The 23,929-nt window shown below is 43.1% G+C and overlaps 1 protein-coding gene across 1 annotated transcript; it reads right to left on the bottom strand.

Annotated features, from left to right (window-relative positions):
* Nucleotides 1-1,921: 1,921 nt before the first annotated feature.
* csrp2 (cysteine and glycine-rich protein 2) lies at nt 1,922-16,381 on the bottom strand. The gene is made up of 5 exons (XM_085769705.1): nt 16,206-16,381; nt 12,933-13,101; nt 10,036-10,165; nt 7,811-7,904; nt 1,922-2,713 (listed from the first exon to the last, which is right to left on the bottom strand). Exons 1-5 carry the CDS (start codon nt 16,315-16,317, stop codon nt 2,637-2,639), a joined length of 582 nt encoding a protein of 193 aa, XP_085625831.1. The 5' UTR covers nt 16,318-16,381; the 3' UTR covers nt 1,922-2,636.
* Nucleotides 16,382-23,929: the final 7,548 nt, after the last annotated feature.

Below are 23,929 nucleotides of genomic sequence, written 5' to 3'. Positions count from 1 at the left end.
TTTTGATTGGTTCAGGAACTCTCCGCTGTTCCTGTGATAATTAACTGTGGTGGCCGTGGAAGCTAAAGGAAACATGTCGTGTTTTTATTTTCATTACTTTTTTTTGTTGTTTTTTTTAAAACCATTTGTTTCCACGTGTGATAGAGATAAGGGAATGTCTTTTTATGGTCTTGATTTTGCACCGAGATGAATCTTGCATGGAGTTGATGAGGATTTGCCAACATTTGTTGAACTTATCAGAGGAAGAAGAAGTGTTGGGTTACAGGAGGAGCGGCTGGAGGAGTCCCACCCCCCCCCCACCCCCCTGCTGAGACGAAGCTGCAGACGCTGACAATGAAACGCTCCGAGATTAAAGGAGCGTCCTGTTTTTTTGGGGCTGAAATAATAATCAGAAATCGGTTGCTGTGCAGTATTAAAGCAGGAAGTGAAGTGGGACTTGTTCAGCCGCCGTCCACTGTAAAGTTGAGAAGATATCCTACAGACAATGTGATACAGGTATATTTATTTTAAAACTATTTATAGATAAAGTTAACTATCGTCTAGCGCCATCGTTTATACATTTCACATCATTTTAGCTGAGTAGGTTTTTATGGAAAAGGAAAGAAATATTGAAGACTGTACCCGTAGCTGCCGAGGACGTGACCACCCACCCACCTCGGGGGGGGGGGGGCGGGTACAGCAGGTGTATTTATTCACAGAGAGAGACGAGGAGAAGAGAAGGAGAGACGCCGCAGTGGGACAGACGAGTTTACACGAACGCTTCATTCCAGTTGTGTTTTTCTCTCCAGAAGCTGTAAAGTCTTAAATGTTTTAATTGTCTTGGTTCTGCCTACAACATTGCACTGATCCTCTTTTTTTTTGTAGTTTTTATTTTTTATTTTTTTGTAGTTTTTATTATTTTTTGGTTTTGTTTTATTCGTTCTTCGGCCGTTACTGAACAGAGCCCCCCCCCCCCAGCAGCGCCGCTCCACGCCGACGCTTCCATTGTTTACAGTGAGGAAGACGAGGGGCCCCATCAGACATGGCCGCCTTCAGGCACTTCCTGTCTCGGACCCCTCCCCGACCCGTTGCCCCCCTCCCCCCCCGTGCGGTCGGCTCAGCAGCAGCAGCAGCAGGATGGACTGAGGTGTAAAGAATGTGCATCTGTACATAAACACGATCTTCTGTAACTTCTTTTTGTTTTGTCGTCAGTGTTAGTTGAAGGTTGAAGCTCCTGTTTTCCTGGTTTTCCTTCTCTTTCTTTCTTTCTTTCTTTCTTTTTTTTGGTTTTCTTTTTTCAGTTTTTTCAGTTCTGGGGGGGATTTCTTCAAACCACCGTGAGTGAGAGAAGAAAACCAAGTGACTATACTCCAAGTGTATGACTGTAGCTTCTAGTGATGTCTGACACTGCTGTCTATAGGCATTTTAACCCCACTTGCCCCCCCCCCCCCCCCCTCTCCACCCCCTGCCAAGAACCTCCACTGCATGTACGATGCTTGGGACAGCTGGGCTCTTGCCGACCCCCCCCCCCCCCACCTTGGACCCCCCCTGCCGTGTCAGTCTGCCCCCGTGGTCGACAGCCCGGCGAAGCCACGTGTCTGTATATAGTGAATGTTAAGTATTTGCAAGAACTTTTCTGCATTCTGTTCATTTGTCTGTTTTTTAATTGTTAGTTTCTTTCTCTCAGATCCAGTGTGTGTAGTGGACGTCGTCTTTCAGGCGGCCCCCCCAACCCCCTCCCCCCGCCGTCAGTCGGGGCCGTCCTGTGCAAGTGTGTAATATATTTGAATGTTCCATGCTTGTGGACTGTAGTCATCCTAAAGGGTTGTTTTGTTTTTTTTGTTGTTTTTTTTTATTTCTGTCATATATGGCTGGGTTTGTTCTACCACTGGATGTACAAATTGTAAAGCAAAGACACTAGAGAACTAAAGGCGGACGCCGATTTGTTTTTTTTTCTAAAAGCTGAAATGTGATCATGCAATAGTTTTAAGGATAGAGGGAGGTTATATTATATTAAGGCCTCCGAAAAACTTTTGGGCCTCATGTTTGCATCATCAGAAGGGGACAGTTATGTCATCATTCTGCGTTTCACCACCACCAACCCCATCCATCCCAGCTCGCTAACCGCTGATGTCACTGCCCGACAACGACGAAACACACGCACAGCAGCTGCAGTTTTGCGGTCAAAGGTCATAGATGTCATATCAGTAAGACGAGCCACCCGTGTTGTTCATGCGGCCTACGGACTTTCTCCCCCCAGCTCATCACGGACATGGACTCATCGACTCGAAGCCATTTCAGCCATCACTAGTTCTTCCAGCTGCCTGCTCTGTCTCCCCTCTCACCACCGCACCACGTGGGATAATAAAAGAGAAAAAAAAAAAAAGATAAAGCACATAATCATCTTCAGTGCCTCTCTGCCCACCTTCAGACATCACTGTAACTCAGCTTCAGATGTAAACATATGGGCATGGTTCAGTTTTAATGGCTTTAATAATAAAATACAGTCAAATGTGAAAGAGTTTTGGTCTGTAAATGTTTATTTTTATTCATAGTGTTGGCGCCTAAGAGCAAAGCATTTAAAGTAGAAAATATGAGCTGATGTTGACGGATCAGAGGAATGTGTGAAGGCGAGACGGTCCCAGTGATCCGGGTCATCACTGGGCGTGAACCAGAGCGCCGGCTCCTTGGCCATATCCAAAACCCTTGGGCCCGAAGTTCTTGGCGTAACACGCTGTGGAAAGAGAGAGAAAAGAGAGGCAGAGGTTTTAGACACAGGTAGGTTTTACTGAGCCTTATTCACCAAACAGTGCCATGAAGAAGTATTTTCCCCCTTCCTGATTTTCTTGCTTTTTTTTTTGCATATTTGTCATGTTTAAGATCATAAAACACATGTTAATATTAGATAAAGATAACCCAAGTACATATAAAATGCAGTTTTTAAATTACGATTTCATTTATTAAGGCGTTAAAGCGTTCAGCATCATACCAACAGTTACATATGATGGTGGTAGTGTGATGGTCTGTGGCTGCTTCAGGACCTGGACGACTTAATAATTGATGGAACCATGAATTCTGCTCTCTACCAGAAAATCCTGAAGGAGAACGTCTGGCCATCAGTTTGCGACCTCAAGGTCAATCGCTCTTGGGTTTCTCCATTAGTGGATAAAGGCTCACACAAGAGTCCCAACGCTTTAGAAATGGCTTTCTAACACTTTCCAGACTGATAGATGTTTCAATGATTTTATTTTTTTCATTTTTTTCTTGAATTTTCTTTAGATTGCACTACATCACTTCACTGAACATTTGTTTGGTGATCTTAAACATCTAAGTGTGACAAATATGCAAAAACATAAGAAATCAAGAAGGGGGCAAATACTTTTTCACAGCACTGAACATGGAAAAGATCCAACAACTGATGAGGCCGTGTGTTACGACCATCCCTCCACCTGTCAGGTATCACATCTGGCGCTGGTTACTCAGCATGACTACTGCACAGCTGGGCCACTTTGAAATGTGTTATCACAGTTATCACACAGTTGTGTAACATTTTGAGGAAGTGCGCAGTCGCTGAGCTAAATTTTCCACCAGAGCTGTCGAGGGGGTCACTGCACTGTAACGAGCTCTCAGCAAAGTTGCCTGATGCTGACCACACACACACACACACACACACACACACACACACACACATCTGACAGTAAGTTCCACTTCCTGCCAACATCCAGCAACAGATGAGCCCCAATCAACGACCTGGACCACTCAGTTCAGAGGAAGTGAGAGACATGTGGAGGCCACACCACATACTGATGAGTTTACTGATCCAGGAAAAGACATATTTAGTCTAAGTCATGTAGTTCAGTGCCGAACACATCCCTTCAAAATAAGACTGCACGTTTTAGAGTGGCCTTTTATTTTGAAAAGCCACACTGAGATCATGCAGTATAGTCAGCACGTCTGAAATAAACTCTTAATGGTGGCATACATATGGAGGTATTATTGTTACTTTATTATTTGCAAATGTGTATCTCAACCTGTGTGTGTGTGTGTGTGTGATGAGATCTGTAAATGTGTACTGACATTTGTGTGTATGTGAATCTGCAAATGTGTGTTCAGAATCTGTGTGTGTAATCAGATTGGTAAATGTGTAAAACAAATCCTTGTTTGTATTCAGTGTATTCAAGTGAAGACAGATCTGCAAATGCGTGCAAAGATCTGTAAATGTGTACATACATCTGTAAATGTGTATGTAAATCTGTAAATGTGAACACACAGATCTGTCTAGGTATTTACAGAACTGTTTCACCTTTACAGATTTACATACACATTCACAGATTAACATGCACATTTACAGATTTACATACACATTTACAGATTTACATGCACATTTATAGATCTTTGCACGCATTTGCAGATTTGTCCTCACTTGCAAATCTGAATACAAACAAGGATTTGTTTTGCACATTTACAAATCTGATTACGCACACAGATTCTGAACACACATTTGCAGATTTGTGTACATACACACAAATGTCAGAACACATTTACACACACACACACACAGATTGAGATACACATTTGCAAACAATAAAGTAACAATAATACCTCCATATGCCACCATTAAAACATTTTTTCTGTGTGAGTATCACAGTGTGCGGGAGTCTCTATATACTTCACTTTTGTGGAACTACCTACCTGTCCCTCTCCTACGCACCTGTCAATCAAATGGATGTCCAAAGTATTTTCTATTCTTTTAATTAATGAGAAATAAAAAATAAAAACAAAAAAAGACTTCACTGAGAATCATGATAAGTCGAGCCGTCCCATTTAGAAAAGAGAAATTGCTGTAGCGTTTTTCAAATGATGAATTTCAGTCACATTTGAGGTGATGAAGCTCAGTGTAATATTATGTTGATGGGCAGAAAGCTCTCCAGGTGAGGGGGGGACAGTGAGTTGAAATGATCCTTTAATCTTGAGTAGTTCCTCAGTGCAGCCAGAGTCTGCTGCCACTCTCCACAGCAGACACGTCACTCATCACAGCAGGATAATCACAGGTGACACTAACAACATGAGTGTAGTGTTCACAGTGAGTGGTGACAGTGAGTCAGCATGAGCAACAACGAAGCCACGGCCGATGACTGGAATTCAGCCACCGCTCATTCTGTTATAAAGAACTGGGCTTTTCCTGCTGCGACACGGTCAATGTGTCGTCTGTTGGGGGGAGAGAAAAAAAAGGCCAAATCACATCTTCTCCTGCACTGGAGCGGCTCATCGGACAGGTGAGACAACACCTGTGTGTGACTGAGGACAGACAACCAGCTGTTCATCTCACATCAACATGTAAAGTCTCAGATAAGATGTTTGGTCTGACACTGAGCTGCAGAATAACTGACTCTGCATTTCAACCATTTGGAGACAGATTTTTGCAGCTCTTCCGTCCACATGTGTGTGTTCAGATTGTCCGTGATGAGACGGAGTGACGTGGTCCAGCTGCTGCTCAGCCTCAGTCAGGACGTCTGAGCGACGGCAGCCGCTCCGTCTGCAGCATTCCTGCTCATCAGTACAAGGTTTCATGATGAGACCCGGTAAACATCCCTCTGCTGAGGTCTGTGTGTGTTTATGTGTCTGTCAGTGTGCATTAGTGTGTGTGTGTGTGTGTGTGTGTGTGTGTCATTGTGCTGATGAGGAGGAGGAGGAGGAGGAGGAAGGTGCTGCGGAGGTCCACATGTTCCAGCCCACTGGAGTTGGTGGACAGTGAGCCGCTCTGTGTCACCCAGCCAAACCAACACACCACACATGAAATAACAGGATGACACTGAATACAACTCTGTGTGTGTGTGTGTGTGTGTGTGTGTGTGTGTGTGTGTGTGTGTTATTGTTACATAAGAGTCCAGTCCTGTTTCTGCTGATATGATGACATCAACAGCAGCTTAGCTCTTAAAGCTGTTCTCTGTAGAACAACAGTCATGGTGAATGGACTCGTACTTTAACCACAAATGTCTCTCTGTCACTCGCTCGCTTTGGTTTATGGGATGTAATTCAATAACTTTAAGGTAATTAAAACTGTTCTACATAAGTATTTGCTTGTGTAACCATGGTAACACCTCGGTGTCACCAGTGGGAGGAGACTTCAGCAGGTTCTGTGCTGTGTTCTTCTGTTCAATCCAAACTTTGTTGACATTAAATATGGTTTAGATTTTATATCAAATGATCTTTTCTCTGTAGCTGAGGAGGAATAATGTAAATATCAAGCCACATGATTGAAAATGGTCTTGCATTGGTAGTCTTGGTCTTGGACTTGGTCTAGACCCACTCAAAGTCTTGGTCTTGGCTCGGTCTCGGGTTAGGTGGTCTTGACTACACCACCAATGATACATCAGGGCAACTTTTCAGGGGTCAATCATGTTCACAGTCAAAGCCTAGCCTGTTAGCATGCTAACGTGTATTGGGGTCATCCCTATGTTCCCCACTTTCCCCTGCAATATCTGGTCCCACACCTGGAAGTGAAGTTGTGACTTTGCAGATTTTTGCCTATTTTTGAGTGATTAGTAGAATTGTCCCATTGGTTGGTTTTATGCAGTGAAGCAAAGGAGTTGGTTAAGTTTAGTTAAGACCAGATGGAGGCTCGACAGGCCAGATAGATAGAGAGAGTCCAGATAAGTAGAGAGAGTCCATTGACCAGCAACAGTGGGGAACATAGGACACTTTTTGGGAAAAATGGGGAACATCAGACCCAGGGAACATAGGTACGCTCCCCATTGATTAGCTGATAAGAGTTTTTGCAGATATTGAGTCATGAGCCAAAGAAGAGATGAATGGAAACAGTTGGTGCAGTGGAACATGAATGTCTGTTCCAGATACCTTTAGGTCACGTGGTTGTGAACCTTCTGCTGTCAGAGTTTACTGAAGCTGACAGAAACATGTGGACTCCAATAAAACCTGACTCCAGTTTGTGGACCTGCTGAGCACCAGTTTACACTTTGCTCCCTGTCACATGTCAGATGTCAACATCTTACTGGTGCAGATATCTGCTTCTGATGCAGGTCTAGTCTAGTCTAACAGACTAAGAGATGTGTTTGTCCCTGCAGTGATCAGGCTTTTAAATGACCTGATGAGATTAGATGTGTTGTTGTTTTGTTATACGTGTTTTTTAAATTGTTTTTCACTACTTGCTGTGAAACTGTTAGGATGTGAAACAAACTGCCCCTAGGGATAATAAAGACTGTTGAACCTTGATTTAGTTTAGCTGTCAGTAGCTGTCAGTAGATTTCACATGTCCTGAGGTCTGTGCTGTGAAAGATCTGAGGTTAGTGAGGAAACTTCAGGTTTAACTCTGTTTTCAACTGTTTGATCCACTTCACATCATAACAGTTTGTTCCTTATCAGACCAAAGACCATCATGGGTCTGATAATGTGCTCTATTATCTAGGGTTTACCTTCATCAGTTGATCACCAGCTCTGTAGTTCAGGTTATTGAAGACGGCCAATGTTAGGTTCATTTAAGCCTGATAATGTTCAACATATCCTGGATATGTTGAACCTGCTCCCTAGCACAGGCCTCAGGACTCTGTTGGGAAACTCAAGCACCATTAGTCCGTGATCACACATTAATGTGTGTCCATGTATTTAACATGAGGAGGTGTGTGGTTGTTGTTGGGTGCTCTGGAGCAGATTAATTGCACCACTATGTAAGTGTTGCACGGTTGATTTGTCCTCTGGTGTTGCCAGTGTGTGTGTGTGTGTGTGCTGGCTAAAGCTAATGTTGTGTTACAACTGTGAAATCTCATTAATGACAGCGAGGAAATCAAAGCGGTGTGATGAAACCCCCCCTCACCTTTGCAGTAGATCTCTCCGTCTTTCTCCGTCTGGGTGGTCGACTCCAGGCTCTTGCCACATTTGGCGCAGCGGAAACAGTTCTTGTGCCACGGCTGTGAGGAGAAAGAATTTTAATTTAATATCCACAGTGGCAGCTGTTCAAGCCTGTCCTTCGTGCCTTCATGCTGAATCTACCTTGACTGTTAAAATCTGCAACAGAAAAGCTTTTGTGTTTGCACTTTTTTTTACGGCTGATAACTGCTGCTGTTTGTTGGACGGCGTTCCTTCATTGTTTCCCGTCAGAGCTGCTTTTCCCCACAGCTTCATTAGACACTAAATTACTGGTTATGCTTCAGCTCGTGAGCGGAGCCGCGGATAGACTTTGTCCCATTAGAGAAACCCATTAACGGCTTCCCGCACGGTGACATCACCGCCTATAAATCAGCTCATGTGTGGATCTTCATGTGATCGGTGACAGGAAGCGGTCCACTCCCGTTGGAGGAAACAGAACAGCCTCATGACTTCATCTACTGTAAATCCTCCGTCCTCAACATCTGCCTCGCTCCATTAACGCCAGCTGCCTGAAGCTCCCGTCCAAACTTTATGGAGAAACTTTCATCAGAAAAACAGGATCTGCGTTCTCTCATTAGGAGCAGCCGCACACACCAAACCTCCAGCGTGTGGTTCAGCACTGTAAAAACACACACACACACACACACACACACACACACACACATACACATACACACACATCCATATGTGCATCCAATCCAGTGGTTTGTGATGTCGCCTGTTGTCCTGTGGCGTTCAGGGAACCAGCGCGGCCTGGGTTCCTCTGACTTCTGGTGGGGTTACACCAGGCTGTGGCCATAGCTACAGGCTACACATTAGAAAGTCCATTTATGGTTTGAATCCTGCATTGGGTGGCCCTTTGCTGCGTGTCATTCCCCCCTCTCTCTGTCTCCCCATTTCCTTTCTGTCTCAACTAACCTGTCAATTTAAGTCAAAAAGCCCCAAAAATATAGAAAAGTCCATTTATGAACCTATTGAGTTTGCACTGCAGCTTTAAATCACAGGAGCATCTGTGGAGTCTCATCCGCCGTTGTCATGACAATCCATGTGAATCTCCACATGAGCCAAGACTCATCATTTTTTGCAACTTGGCTCAACCAGTGAGAACTAAAGGGTGGACAGCGCCGAGCGTTGTTCCCTCTGAGAACGTCCTCCTGTCCTCACTGTCTCCTCATGCTGCTGAATTTATGCTCTTGTTGTCATGATGATCATAAACTATGACCCAAACATGAGAGCTGAGGGCCACCCCCCAATAGTTTGGTCACACACCACATGGACTCACACGCCCTGATCAGACAGTCCTGGGGTCCACCCCTGGCTGCATGTCATTCCCCTGCTCTGTCTCCCTGCATTTCCTGTTTGTCTCCACTGTCTCTACTAATAGATGCATAAAATGAGCAAAACAATTCAACTGCATAGTCAACCAACAAATTAATTGTCAAAAAACTCATTAATTGAGTCATTCATCAAGCAAAATAACCGCAAACACTGTCTCTGCCCATCTCTTCATGTGTCCCTGCTCATTAACAGCAATTAACCAGGGACATGTTGATGGACATGTGTTTGCTGAAACCCTCACAAACACTGACATATGGGGGCATCGTTAAGCTCAACGGGTAGAGTAGACGTCCCATATGCAGAGGCTATAGTCCTCCCCACAGCGGCCCTGGTTCGATTCCACCGGTGGCCCTTTGCTGCATGTTGTTCCCCATTTCCTGTCTCTCTACAGCTGTCCTGTTGACTAAAGGCCTAAAAGCTCCAAAAATACTTAACAAAAAAAAACAATAGAAAATCTGTGTTGAGTAGCTACTCAAAGTCCCTGAAAAGTGACACTGGATTCGTCTTCTGAGTTAATCACATCCCAGACATATGTCCTATTAACCATCCTGACAATTTTGGATGCTAGAAAAATTTGTTTAGTAGGTGAAATTAGGTTTTAAAATCATGATAAATATAATAATATATTTCAAACACTTTTAATATATTTTGAAACAAAACTCCAATTTCACTTTACAGGGACTTTAACTCCACACACTGACATATGAAGCTTAGTGAAGGACCGTCTCTCTCTGATTGGCTGATCTGAGTTCTGTCACATGTTCAACATCAGCGCTGTCACAAGAGCACAAGAGCGTGTTTACTTCATCCACATGGATCTCTCCATCCTCTCACCTTCCCCGCCCCCATGATCTTCTCTGCAGCGTAGACAGAGTCTCCACACCGGGCACACTTCTCCGAGCCTCCAAACTTCTGGGCGAATTTGGAGGGGTTGGGGTTGGTGGTGGGTCTGTGGGCCTGTGTCCTGGAGGAGAAACACACGATGAGGATGAAACATTGTCTCACACAAACAAGGCTGATTGGGCAATCTGGCTTTAAGTGAACCAGTCAGTATTTATAACTGTAGTGATCCAGTCTGGACCAGTTCCAGCGATGGTTTAAAAAGCGCTTCAGTGTTCGATGTGAACTCACGCTCTGTTAATGTTTCCTGACAACCTTCTTTATTAATGATTATTATGATTATGAGGAGAAACATGGGACAAATAGACCAGAAATAAAACCGTCCCATCCTGCATCCTCAGCCAGTGGTGGGAAAGGGAGCGAGGCACCGAGGCACCCTGGGGCCCCGGAGCGCTGCTTATCGAAGGGTGGCTGCCAGCCCCCCCCCCCCCGTGGCCCCTGAATGAAGCCCTTTGTGGAGGGTGGGCCGGCTCCTCCTGCTCACATAATGAACTCTTTCATAACAATGATCACCTGACGTCTGAGGCAGGAATAAACACCAGTGTGTTCGCATGTGTGTGTGTGTGTGTGTGTGTATGTGTGTGTGTGTATATGTGTGTGTGTGTGTGGGGCAGCTGTGTTTTCCTGTTTGTTTTTGGTGCCCACACGGTTACAAGTGTGTGGTCTCACTCAGTTCTCAGAGGTGGGTGTGGTCCTGCAGCTGAAGCAGTCAGTAGCATCTTATACACTGCCCGTCCAAAAAAAAGTCACCACTTGGATTTAACTAAGTTAATAGGTCAGAGCCTCCCATAATAGATAATAGACTTTATGCACAGCTCTACTACTTCCTGAACTTAAACAAGCTCCTTTATTTCCTGTCGCACATTATTGGACAAACTGATTAATCCAGGTGTGTCTGACTCTGACCTCAGTAGTCACAATCGGACTACAGGCAGGCGTCGGCCATATTGAGGACAGGCAACTTGCTCTGACTAGATGGGTGATCCAGTCATCTTCACTAGAAAAAACTATTCATAACTCTGTGAAAAATAAATCAGTATGTAACTATTACTTTAACTATTTGCATAATGTTGCTATAATGTTACTTTTATTATTTTTTTTAAAGTACATGATTAAAATTATCTGTGATTCTAAGTATGCTGCATCATAACTGCATAAACGTTCATAAAAAATCAAACCGTTTGGAAATCGGACAAAAACTGATCAAGTTGTGGTCATTATAGCAGAACAAACATGCACCATAGGCTTAATGCTCTGAGGGAGAGAGTTGACCTTCCCAAGATGGCCGCTGTGTGGCTGCGCCGTGTCATTGGGCAGCAGCAGCGGGTGAGTCATCTAGTCTTCTTAGTATATATATCTATGGTCACAACAATGGTCAGACACACCTGGATGAATCAGTTTGTCCAATAATGTAAGAGGAACTAAAGGAGCTTGTCTAAGTTCAGGAAGTAGTGGAGCTGTGCATAAAGCCCATTACTGTAACTGCATGGATGATTATGTTTCAGCTGGCAACAACTTATTTAACTCTAACTAATGCAGTCAAATTTCCTGAACAACCATGTCAGAAAGTACATCTTGTGGTCGTGGAAAAGATGTTGATCTGTTTCAGAAGGGTCAAATTAAGCAAATCTAACATCTAAGGAGATTACTGAGACTGCTAAAATTGTGTTAAGAACTGTCCAACGCATTATTACAAACAGGAAGGACAGTAAAGAACCATCATCTTCAAGGAAGAAATGTGGTCCAATGTGACAACAGAGTCCAGATCTTCACCCCAATGAGAAACTCTGGATGGAAATACATGCTGCGACATTGCAGAAGCTTATCGAAACGACACCACAGCGAATGTGTGCCGTAATCAAAGCTAAAGGCGGTCCAACGAAATATTAGTCTTTCTTTTTGGACGGGCAGTGTAGATCCTGATCTATTAGAGATGTTGCGTTGATCACCTGGATCGTCACTCTGGTTTCAGACCTGCGCTCTGACTCGTCTCCTCCTGCGTCTACACTGTCAGCTGACCCTGGAGCTGCTGCAGCCAGGCTGGATGTGGTCATGAGGCAGACTGCCAGTCTTCCCGTCAAGGCTCCTTTCCTCTCTTAAAGCTCTGTGGTCCAGGCAGTGAGCAGCAGAAGGTCTGACATCTTTAAAGCGGACCACTAGAGCTCTGTGTATGGGGCCCCCGGGACCCCTTATCTTTACTGTATCTGACATCTGACTTGTGTAGTAATCTTTCACGATTGACATTTAAAGACATTTAGATCATTCTCCCATCTGGAGATCCTTACAAAGACCTGGTACAAGTTTACCGTCTTTGTCCTGAGTCCAGAACATTGAGTGTTGACTTCCTGGACCTGGACTCATCTCTGGAGCCCCTGACTCTCTGACTCTCCCCTGACTCGTTGCATTTCTCTGCTTGGAGACAACAGCGCCGCTGGTCTGCTGCCACAGACTGAATGTGCCCTGAACTCACTGACCCTGTCAACCTCAATTACGCAATGAAGTCAGATGAATGATCCTTTATTTAGGCACGTCAAGGCATCATTTGTGTTGGTAAAGCTGTGAAATTGCAGAAACCGGCTCTAATTTAATGTTGTTGTGGCAGTTTACTGGCAGCAGCACCGTGAGGACGCAGCGGATGTCGACACCAGTCTGAACCGCAGCAGGCGGGCGATGAAGGACGGCACGACAATGACTGTAATTATTCTGACACTCAGGACAAACACGCCCACACAGCATTCATTACACAATGTTTCCAGAAAGGATCGTCGCAGCGACTTCCAGGATTCAGTGCACCTGTGTGCAGCCTGCGTGCAACCGTCGGCCCAGCTTACTCTTCAGGTTTGATTCCCAGCCGCTCTCCTCGGTCCATGTTGAGGGTTCCCGCCCCCTGTCCGTAGCCGTAGCCCTTGGGGCCGTACTTCTTCCCGTAGCATGACTTGCAGTAGATCTCCTGGTCGTGAATAGCCAGCGTGGTGCTGTCTAAGCCCTTCCTGCACACCACTGTGGACACACACACACACACACACACACACACACACACACACAAAGTTGTTTCATTTACATGTATTTGCTGCTGAACATTTGCATTTGAAACATGAGACAGAAACACCAGTTGTTCAAAAGTAATCTGATCGGATTTTGGATAATGGATTGGATCAAATCTTGTAAACTGGGTTGTACAAAACCAAAAGTGGATTCTGAGATCATTAGATCATTAGATCACGTAATCCAATCTGGGTTTTAATCTATCTCAAACCCTCAGTTTGCGTTGTTCAAAACTTTTTAGTGGGATCAGGATCATTTTGATCCAAAAAATCTGCATCATTCTGATCTCAGCAGTTTGGTGGATTCAGGAACAAAATGTCATTTAAATCTCATTCAAACTGGCCAAATAAACTACATTTATAAAGTAGTATATATACATTGGTATTTTGCACGAGATTTTTAAACAATTACAGTGATAGAGTAAATGAAGGATACTGGATATTTAAATGTTTTTTTAAATTAGAAGTTTGAATTTGAAACACATGGAAAAATATTCACAATGTATTTGATGAATGTACTGTATATATGCTTTTTTATTTATTTGTAGCGGGTCAGATAAGGTTTGGCTGTTAAAAACAACACTTTGAGTGACCCCATGCTGCTGTTCTACCTGTTTTTCTTAGCCTTTAGTGTAATACACAGTCCCATTTTGCATGTGTTAACTGGATTTGGTCATCTTGAAAAGTTTGTATCTGGATCAGACTGATCAAATCCAAATTTGCTTTGAACAACTGGGTTAAACGTAAAACGGATTACATGATCCTTGATAGCAAAACCAGGGATTTTAAACCCAGAGATGAAACCTTTTGAACAACTGGGCCCTGAGCTCAAACTTCAGCATCTTTCAACTCTGAATATTGCAGCTTTCCCGCAGTGAAGCCTGTAGATGTGTGTTCAGAAGGTTTGTCTGTTCCAGTCCTGTACAGTACTGTACATCTGGTTAACGTGACGTTTCTTCAGAGAGGAGAGAGATTTAAACCTATAGGGGAAATGGGGAATTTCTTTGTCACGTTCCCTTTTGCCTCCACTGCATGTGCACATGATTTAAGACCATGAAGTAAAAACATTCATATGCAAAGAAGGGAAAAGCGTTCAGCAGTGGGACTGTATATTTCCTTTATCCTAGATCTTTATCATAACTGCTTCTCCTGATGTCAGCGGTGGATTTATTCAAGTTTAAACTCCGGCTGCTACTGTTTGTTGCTGTAGAACTCATTCTTATGGATTATGCATTAAAACAAAACAAAAGAGCTGGAGCTGCCTGAGACCTCATACTTCCACTCTGCACACTGTTGTTGGGATTAGTCAGATTCTACACACCCTGCTCCGCACTGTGTGATCCTCTGAAACTGGTTTAAGATTTCACACCGCTCGCTGAGTGTTTACATTTCACTCCCACCGACACCGTAGTGACATAACCGGCATCAAGTGTTAACAGATAACCAAGACAAAAGCCCGATCTCTACCGAGTGACTTTCCTGTCTTTCATACGCTGAAACAAAAAGTGGTGAATGTCAAACTGAGGGACTGGAGGAAAAGGGGCCAATAAGAGCCAAGGACACCGAGGCCCCTCACTCATCGCCTCGGTAACACAAAGCATCTTTTGTAAAGAAACCGCCAGAAAAAAAATAAACTCCTCTTTTGTGGCTCATGTTGCTTTGGTCTGGTCCTGACGTCCTGTTCTCCAGCTCCAAACACATCTTCTTCCCTGACATTTGAAGGCCGGTTGAGGAGGGGCCACGCCGCCCACCCGGCCAGCAACCTGACAATAATGCAGTGTGAACTCCACAGCTGATGACCGCTGAGGGAAATGTCACCACAGGCTCTCTTTGAAGCGCCGTGGAGGGGTGAACCAGAGTTCACACTTTGATGCTGAACTCTACAAGATGTTTCTTTCTTTCTTTCTTGTACAAAACACAAGTGTTGGCTCTCATCTATCAACTGTTAGAGAAACTTTCATGTTAACGTTGTCGTTTGTCTGGTTTGACTTCCTGATGACATTTCCAGCGGTCAACTCTCAAATCTCTAAACCGCTCGTTTTATTTGAGCTTCCTTTCTTTCTGTTGCAAAATCTGTGATACGACACCAGTGAACGCACCTCAGAGCAGGATCATTCATGTTGAGTCACCAGATCGCTGCTTCAAGCTTGTGTGTATTGAAAATACTTTGTTCTTGATGCTTATAGAGGCCTGATGAACTGACTCAGTTCATACTGTAAGTCAGTAAACACAACTGAGAGCTTCGACCTCACACATGTGCTTAAAGGGATACTTCACCCAAAATCAATAATTCACCAATTTTCTACTCACCATCATGCCAAGGAAGTTATCAAAACACTTTAGGAGTTCCAGGGGGGGTCCGGTTGGCAACAGATTTTCATATAATGGTGGCGGATAGAGCTCACTTTGAATCGTCCAAAACACACACTATGAAACATCCAAATACCTCCATACTGCTCGTCCGTACTGACCCAAGTGTCCTGAAGCTGCCACATGAAAAAGTTGTTCGGAAAAAATAAATTTGATCTCTGTTTTTAGCCTTGTTGTAGCAGTAGCTCCCAGTGGCTGCGCGAGATTTGCTGCAATATGTTCTTCTGTGTTTACATCATATACATCCGATGGTTTACAACGATGAACAAACGTAAACAAACGAAAGTTCTCCAAACCATTCCTTGGCATGACAGTGAGTAGAAAATTGGTGAATTATTGATTTTGGGTGAAGTATCCCTTTAAGCATCAGCACAGATACTGGTACGTCACCTCTAGTCCATCATATAAAGTGTATGAGGAGATCCTACACTTCCCACAATGCATCTCAATAGTCTCTTCATTAGACAGGGGACTGCGTCGGTGTTCCTAACAAAGGTTTTTCTGTTACGTGTCAGAGATGACCCTGATTCCACCGGCCGTCTGAACGTGGGAAATCAATGTAAGAATGTGCGCTATGTCCTGAAGTAGCAGCTTCATGGTCTAAATGATGCATAACCACACACACTCTGTCTCTCACACACACACACAGATGATACCGCTGCATCCCCGACAAGAACAACAACAACTTACTGCAGAGGAAACAGCATTTGTGGAAACTCTTCCCGTCACACTGCACTTCCTCGGCGTGGTAAACCGTCCCACGGCACGCTGAGCATTTGTTGCCTCCTCCCCAGTTTGGCATCGTGTGTGTGGTCCTGGCAGGGGACAGGGGAGAGGAGATGTGAGGTTAGGGTTACTTTGTTCCTGTATGTTTCTTATCCTGACTTTTTTTTGGAATCAAAGCAATTTTTCCCCTGATACCCATGCAGGGAGGGTGACGGTGAAATTGAGCATGAATGGGTTTCGGCAACACCCATCTCCATTCACGTTCACATCCAATTCTGCTCAGAGGTTGCTCCATAATAATAAGCTGATAAGCTCCACTTGACTGATTTGAATTGAAAGGAGCAGCCAGTGTCTTATGTGAAGCATATCAGTATCCAGTAACATCTACATCCATCTCTGAGAACCTGCACTGCTGGATATAATCACATTTGAAATGAAAACCGATGCCCCGGGCCACAACTGCCACTCTTAAAAAAAACAAAAAAAAACACAACACACAATGCAAACGAGGTCGGCCTAAACAACAGGGTAGACTAATACCCAGAGGAATGCTTTAGGGCGCCGTGCCGCGGGGCTTTTGTTGCCTGTTGTCTGAGCCTGTACGGTGCAGACACAAACAGCAAAGAATAAATATGAGTGTGAAGTAAGTAACCTACGCACATAACACACCCAGTCACTCCCTGACTCACATGCGCATCTGTCTGCAATTACACACTCACTCATTTAAGGGTTTAAGATGCTCTGCTTCCTCGTGTATCACTCACCACAAGGCAAACCCCCGCTGTGATATCATACAGTCCTTTAGAGATTAAAACGGAAAAGCTCTTTGATTCTTAATGAAGTGAAAAAGAAAACTCTTAGCGGTGTAAACTACTGATCTCGTCCTTGTAAATCCTCCTCCCAGCTGGATTAGAGACTGCAGCAGAACAGGTTTCAACATGAGAGGGGATCAGACGACCACTAACTACCCTCCAAGCTCCTGCAGGCGTTTGGCCGTGGAGAGGAAGTCGGTGTTGAGGTGTTCCAGCTGACGGCCCAGCGCAGTCATTTTAAAGTTTAAGAGTTCAGACTCGGGTCTTTGTTTACTGTTGGTGTGACACTGCCAGAGATTAATCAGTTCATTTCAACTTTGCACACTTTTTTCAGAGTTCATTGTTTGTGCCTCCCACAAAAAAAGAAAAAAAAGAAGCAGCTTTGAGATCATCGTTGGACACTGAATCATTTCACTGAACCGAGGCTAATGAAATTTTTATTGTTTGTTGAATTTGTAATTGGTCTAAACTTTTCAATGTGGAACACATTAGTGGTTTTAAATAAGTTATATCTGCAATTCAATTAAAGTCCAGTGGAAAAGTCTCTGTTCTTTCCTCTAACTTTTCCTGACACTAAGGCACATCATCTTTTCAGAAGGCTGTTGAGGTACACACTCTGACCCCTGTGACCTTAAACAACCTCACAGTGGCTCGGCACCATCAGTGGTGAATCATTAAGTGCTATATCAATGTTTAAAGATGTTGAACCAAACTTCTCAGTATTTATCACTATAGTTCTGATGCTGTAATATAAAAGCACACAGGCTGGAAACACAGACAATAAATTATTATTGTTATGTAACACAAAGCTGTGTTACCCTGTTGATGACATATTCATATTGTTTACACAGTAAGCTATTGTAAATGTCATGTATTATCAAACCTAGTGTGTGCATTTGAAGCTATATATCAAAGCCTGCTCATTTTAATGCTACCCTTCTGGTCACATTAGCCTGGTAATCAGCTCTTATGTGTTTTAACCTGATAAGATGAATGATGAATGTTTGACACTTTTCACTGTACAAGTAAAAATACATAGGCCTACATATTGTCAGCCTGCATAGAGGCAGAGCAGAAGTTACATTACGTTTAAAAAATAGTTTATAAACATTAACTATTGGAACACAGGCAGTAACATAAATAAATACACAGACTTATATTAAACTTGTTTAGTTTTAGTATTGAAATGTAGCCTATAGCATTACGTTTCATGGCAGTTTGTCAGATAAAGTGACCTTACCGTAGGTGTTTAGAAGCAGCAGCAGAGGTGGTGTAACTCCGACAGAGTGATAACTGTCCACACTTCTACTACACTGACCCTGAAATGCCACATACTCCACATATTTACCGCGGCGGTGGGAGGAGGGATTACGAGGGGCGTGAACTCAACACTGCTGCCTTCACTGTCGTCGGAAATATGAAGATCGCGTTTGGGAAAAAACAAAACAAAACAAAACAGAGGACTCTTCTGTTCTGTACACCTGTGGAGGTATGAGAATAGACGGCTTAGGTGAAATAGTGTTTATATGATAGAGCCTCAAATCTGAGAAAAAGAGAGATTTTTATACCTGAGAAACTGGCTTGAAGGTGCCAGGCAGGAGCCCATGCCTTCAATTCAGTGAAATAGAATAGAAAGATTTATTTTATTTATTATTATTTTTTCATTGTTTTTTTTACTCACTTGAATAATAGTAATAATTTCTAGATTATTGTAAAACTTGTCTTCCCAATAAATTGTGGGGAAATGGACCAATCACAATTTTTCTTCTGATGGTATCTAGGTGAATCAGTGACACCTCCTGGCAGACAGGCAGGGGACTGTAGCCTAGCTACATAAAAAAAGTATGGACATGAATTTGACATCGACAGGTGTTTTAGCCAATCATAGTTTCTGGGCGTTGTGGGCGGAGTGATTTCGCGACATCATCCAGGTGTGCAGGAGTAATTAGGCTAGTGCAAACTGGCAACAGTGTGGATGCATCAGCTGTAGTATGGACTGTGCTGCATGGACTGCCCTGTCCTTCGTCTTCAGTTCATCAACAGCAGTAGCTACTCCAACACAGCTCAGCTCTGCTCTGCTCAACTCCTGTAACTTCTCTTCCACCTGTCAGACCACCGGCATGTATCTCTAGCTGGACGTGGCCTGTCAGAAATATATATAAATCCAGCTTTAACATCGACGACACACACCAGTAGAAGTTACAGCCCACTGGTCTGGACAGAAAGTTGACCACAGTGTGTTATCCAGCCTAGCTAGGTCGGCTGACTCCCTGACCAGGACCCCTCTCCTCCACGACTTCATAACGGACCGTAAGTTGAATTTTCCGTGTTTTACAGAAACGTGGCAACAACATAATTACTTTTTTTTTTCAACCTAATGACTTTCCACAGCTAGCCTAGTACTCCTGGGTTTGTTTAGGTTTACACCTGCCACCTGTAGTCTCTGGCAGAGGGGGAGGTGCTGTGGCAACTTTTGATAAGATCACTGCAGTATATTTATATATATTATAATATATAGAGAAGAGATTGCCCCTGCACAACTCAGATGAAACTCCACAATGGTGCAGGTGGTGTCAGGAACAAAAACCATGAAAAAAGAAAAGAAGGTTCCACCGCACTCAATGGGGTACATTCAATAAATTTATTTGTTAAAACCGCATATATATATATATATTTGTATATATTATAATATATATATTATATATTATAATATATTTATTCTTTTTACAGTCTATGATATTTGGTTGGGGATAAACCATAGACTGTACATGGGGATAAACATATGAATAGAAATGGACACACATTGCTGCTGGTGGTTGCTCTGGCTGTTGTTTTATTGCTCCATGTGGTCCCATGAGGCCCAGTGTCTGGGGCCATGGTTCATCACTGGTGTTTATTGATCATTAATCAGGTCTAGGTATTAATACTGTGAAAGTGTCAAAGCCTCAGTCTGCTCTGTAACGTTGTGATGTCACAACAAAGTAGGACTCCCAGCCCAGATTGCCTCCTAAAGTTTAGAGCAGCCACGTTTGACGTTCATGTTTTCCCGTCTAGGAGGAGAGTATTAAGTGAACTGAATGAACCCTCCGTCTCTACTCTGTGTGGGCTGATTATTGTGGTGCCAGAAACCTATGATGAGGATATGGTGCATTACTTCTGCACCAAAGGGACATGCCTCATTGTTTTAACTGGTTTTTGGACCAATGGGCCTGACTTCAGTCGTAATGGAAGCTCAGGCTGGGACAGTGTGAATGACTCTGCTGCAAATTCAAGTACAGTGGAGGTCAGGATACATGATGGTTGGGTCTGTCACTGCAGGAGCTGATCTCTGTGGCGTATACTCATATAAATGTTACTTTACACTTCGTCTTTTCATAAATCTATTGTTGTAAAATAACTACTATTGGAAATACTATGAGCAGCACAGCCACATTGATCTGTTCAAACTTTCCGTTATTCTACCCCCTGCTGGAAACAGACTGTAATATCTGATGGCTGGGTCAGGCGGGAAACAAGGCTGGCAACAACCCAACATGAGTGACACTGCTTATAAACAGGAACATACTATACTGTTGTATTGATGCAATACTGACCAGTTCGTCCTCTACAGACCACATCCTGATAATGACCTGATATTTTCAGCTCTGCTGCACAACCACAACAACAACAACAACAACAAGGACATAAACCTAAATCCAAACAGCATCACAAACTGACACAACACACAACATCCCAGACTCTGCTGCTTATGAAACCGGTGACCTTTAGTTTCATGACCGTTCCCAGGGCAACGCCACAGTGGAACTAGACGGCAGCAGCACCGAGGGCAGACAAATGTGATTAATTAAATTTAATTAAAAGGTTAAACAGTAAAAGTAACCCCCCCAACCCTAAGCAGTGTAGTCTTAAATTATACCCAATTAAAGTCTTTAATTTGCACAGAGCTGCAGTAAATCTGGTTTTCTGTTGAAATAAGTTGTTTTATTGATCCAGGTCTCCTACTGTTGGAATATTATCTACTGCTCCATCACTAGTAAACCTCAAACTCATTATTTCTCAATTATACAGTTTAATTGAAAGTCACATAATGATAGATTGGTTGGTATACTCTCAATCTCAGACACAGTGTTAACAACAGCATCATACTAATCAAAACTGATGCTGATGAGGCTGTTTGTCACAGTGTATAATATGGGTTCCCCAGACAAATGTTGTAATACACAAATGTAATCCATTTCTAAATGATTACTGATAACTTTATAAATAGTGTGGAGGTAACTTAGTCAAAGCCAAAGTTTTTCACCAACCTACCAACTCTGCCATCTGGTTTCAAATTCCTTCATAGCGATCTCAAAGGCTGATACCAAGTAACAGGAAGCGTTAACACTCCTCTTTTTGTTTTGAGGGGGAAAAAAAGTTTTACAAATCTGGCAACACACCTGGGTTTAATAGTGTCATTCAGAAAGAATTTCTCGTAGCAGTAATAAAAAGCAGACTGGAGCAGGTAGAGCTGCCAGTCGGCTTGAGGTGAGGAAATCCCAAAGTGGAGCCTCGACCGATGGAAAGGAAATGAAGTGAGCAGTCTGCACCGGGAATAGCTGAGCATTTAGAGGTAAATGAATGTTTGCTCCGATGAAGCCATAATGAGACAGATTATGGTGGGTACACCAAATTGAATGTTTTTCAGATGTGCTTCTATATATTTTAAAGGAGACATATTCTGCCCCTTTTCCACAAATTAGAATAGTTCCCAGATGTCTTAAAGACATGTCTGTGATATGCTGTGGTCAAAATACCTCAAGGATCAAACATCACATCATCACATCATTCTCTCAAAACAGCCCTGTTCAGAACGGCTGGTTTCAGTGCCTGTCCCTTTAAATGCAATGAACCACTGGTCGCCCCGCCCCTTCTACTGGTACCAGGTAGGGGTGGTATTATGCAAATTCGAAACCTAGTTACATCACTGGAAGACAACTGAGGGAACAGCTCATAAAACCATGTGGATTTCAACCTTGGGAGCCTGAAAATTACAGATGTTTTTTGTCAATTCTTACATTTTGGGGGCCAGAAGGTAAGACAAACACCCAGATATGTGTTATAGAGCCTTCAAAAAGTGATATTTCCATAATATGTCCCCTTTAAAGACTTAAGAAGTGGCATTCAGATGTCCATATTTTAGCACAAAATATGGCCTCTTGTTCCTCCATGGAAAGAGCAGCAATAAGAATCGAGTGTAATGTAAAGATAAATGATCGGCTGTGGACGGACACTACAAACTATTCATAAAAATACATAAAACAACCCCTGTGACTTTTACAGTATATTTGGGACAGTTTTAACCTCGACAGGTACCACATGAAAAATAAAAACCTGAATGGAAAGATCGGAAATTCTGACGCTTTTGAACACAGCAGCTCTCTGATTGACTAAGTGAATATGAAAATAATGTGAATGCCATTCTTCCTGTGTGAGATCATCGTCATCATCTTAGTCATTTAGTCTTAGTCTTTTCTCCTCTTATTAGTCTGGTTTATCTTCCTCTTATCTCAGGTTGTGATTTTGGTTTGTCCAACTTTGTCCTTCCTTGAGCGTGTGTGTTATCATGTTTCAATTGCATGGGCATCTCTGAGCCTTGCCAAGTAACTGTCCTGGATGGGCTATAAGAAAGTGCTTCCTTTGATAGCAGTGGTAGAGGGAGCTGCAGCAGTCAGTGGAGTAGTGTTTGGTCACAGCAGATAGTTGGCTGATCTTTCTGTCCATATAAAGTTAATTGTCCCATCTGCTGAGGTTCAGTGACATAAAAGCCTCACCGTGGCCAAACATGTCCGCTGGCAGCTCCCTCAGCTCTGATAGAAAAGCTCTGATTAGATGCTTATGTCCTCTGACAGATGGTGTGTGACTCAATCAGCCCGATCTGACCCCAGATCACACCTGACTGTTGCTCACCTTAAACAACAGTCTCAGTTTACAGAGGAGTTAATTATTTGGTGGGTGATTGGTATTTTTTTAACCAGTGCTCTGCTGTGTCACTGTGAATCATCGTGTTTGAGAATGTGGATAACAAGTCTGTGGCTTCACCCTGGTAATCATCTCATGTCAGTGTTTAATGTGTGCGACTGCAACTATGCACAGGCGTTGTGTTACAGATGAAGTGTCATCTAACCACATTAACATAGTTTGCCTTCATCCCAGTCCTGGGCCACTCTGAATTATTGATGGCATCTATAATGTTATAAACTAGTAAATCCAAGCTGTCCGCATTTTCTTTCTTTTGTTGTATGAAATTAAATAACAACAGTTTAATCATAGTAAGTATACCAAAGGATTCATTGTCTCATATAGTCTAAACTGGTAGATGTCCATGTGTAGTGTGATTATAGATCGGCTCTAGGTTCTATATTAACACTGTGAAAGCATCAAAGTCTCAGTCAACAGAGAAATACACAGCTTGTATTCAGGAACTGAGCCTTTAAACCAGCTGTGAGGACTTCTGTAACTTTGTGATGTCACAACAAAGCAGTCACCGCTCTCAGCCATAACCTAAGCCCCACCCACCTGGACCCACCATCCAACCTTACAAGATTTGGTGTTTCAATGTTTACCTGAAGTTTGATTTGTTTTAATTGGATCACTCTGAAAACAGTCAGCAAAGTTTGAAGAGACACAGAACTTCCTCTCCTCTGATTGGTCCACTGACCTGTTGTTACTAGAGCTCCAGAGAGAAGCCTGAGAGAGGAGATTTAGAGACGATTTTTGGTTGAATTATGGTTCAACACTTTAAAAGTAATTTTAAATGTCTCAACATGTGATGCACTGCCTTAAAAACTGTCACACGCTCCTCAAATGAAATAACACACATTTCAAAAGTGGTTT

The sequence above is a fragment of the Trachurus japonicus genome, chromosome 23 (assembly GCF_045865225.1).
Source record: "Trachurus japonicus isolate A0001 chromosome 23, Traja_1.0".
NCBI lineage: Eukaryota > Metazoa > Chordata > Actinopteri > Carangiformes > Carangidae > Trachurus > Trachurus japonicus.
The sequence above is the reverse complement of the archived record's forward strand: the minus strand, read 5'-3'. Positions and strand labels throughout refer to the sequence as shown.

What these genes read in the sequence shown, in the direction of transcription:
- csrp2 (XM_085769705.1), bottom strand. Translation starts at nt 16,317, where the DNA reads ATGCCAAACTGGGGAGGAGGCAACAAATGCTCAGCGTGCCGTGGGACG. An exon ending in AGATCATGGGGGCGGGGAAG is followed by an intron (nt 7,905 to 10,035) that starts GTGAGAGGATGG and finishes TTCTCCTCACAG; the next exon opens with CCGTGGCACAAGAACTGTTT. An exon ending in CGGAGAGATCTACTGCAAAG is followed by an intron (nt 2,714 to 7,810) that starts GTGAGGGGGGGT and finishes CTCTTTCCACAG; the next exon opens with CGTGTTACGCCAAGAACTTC.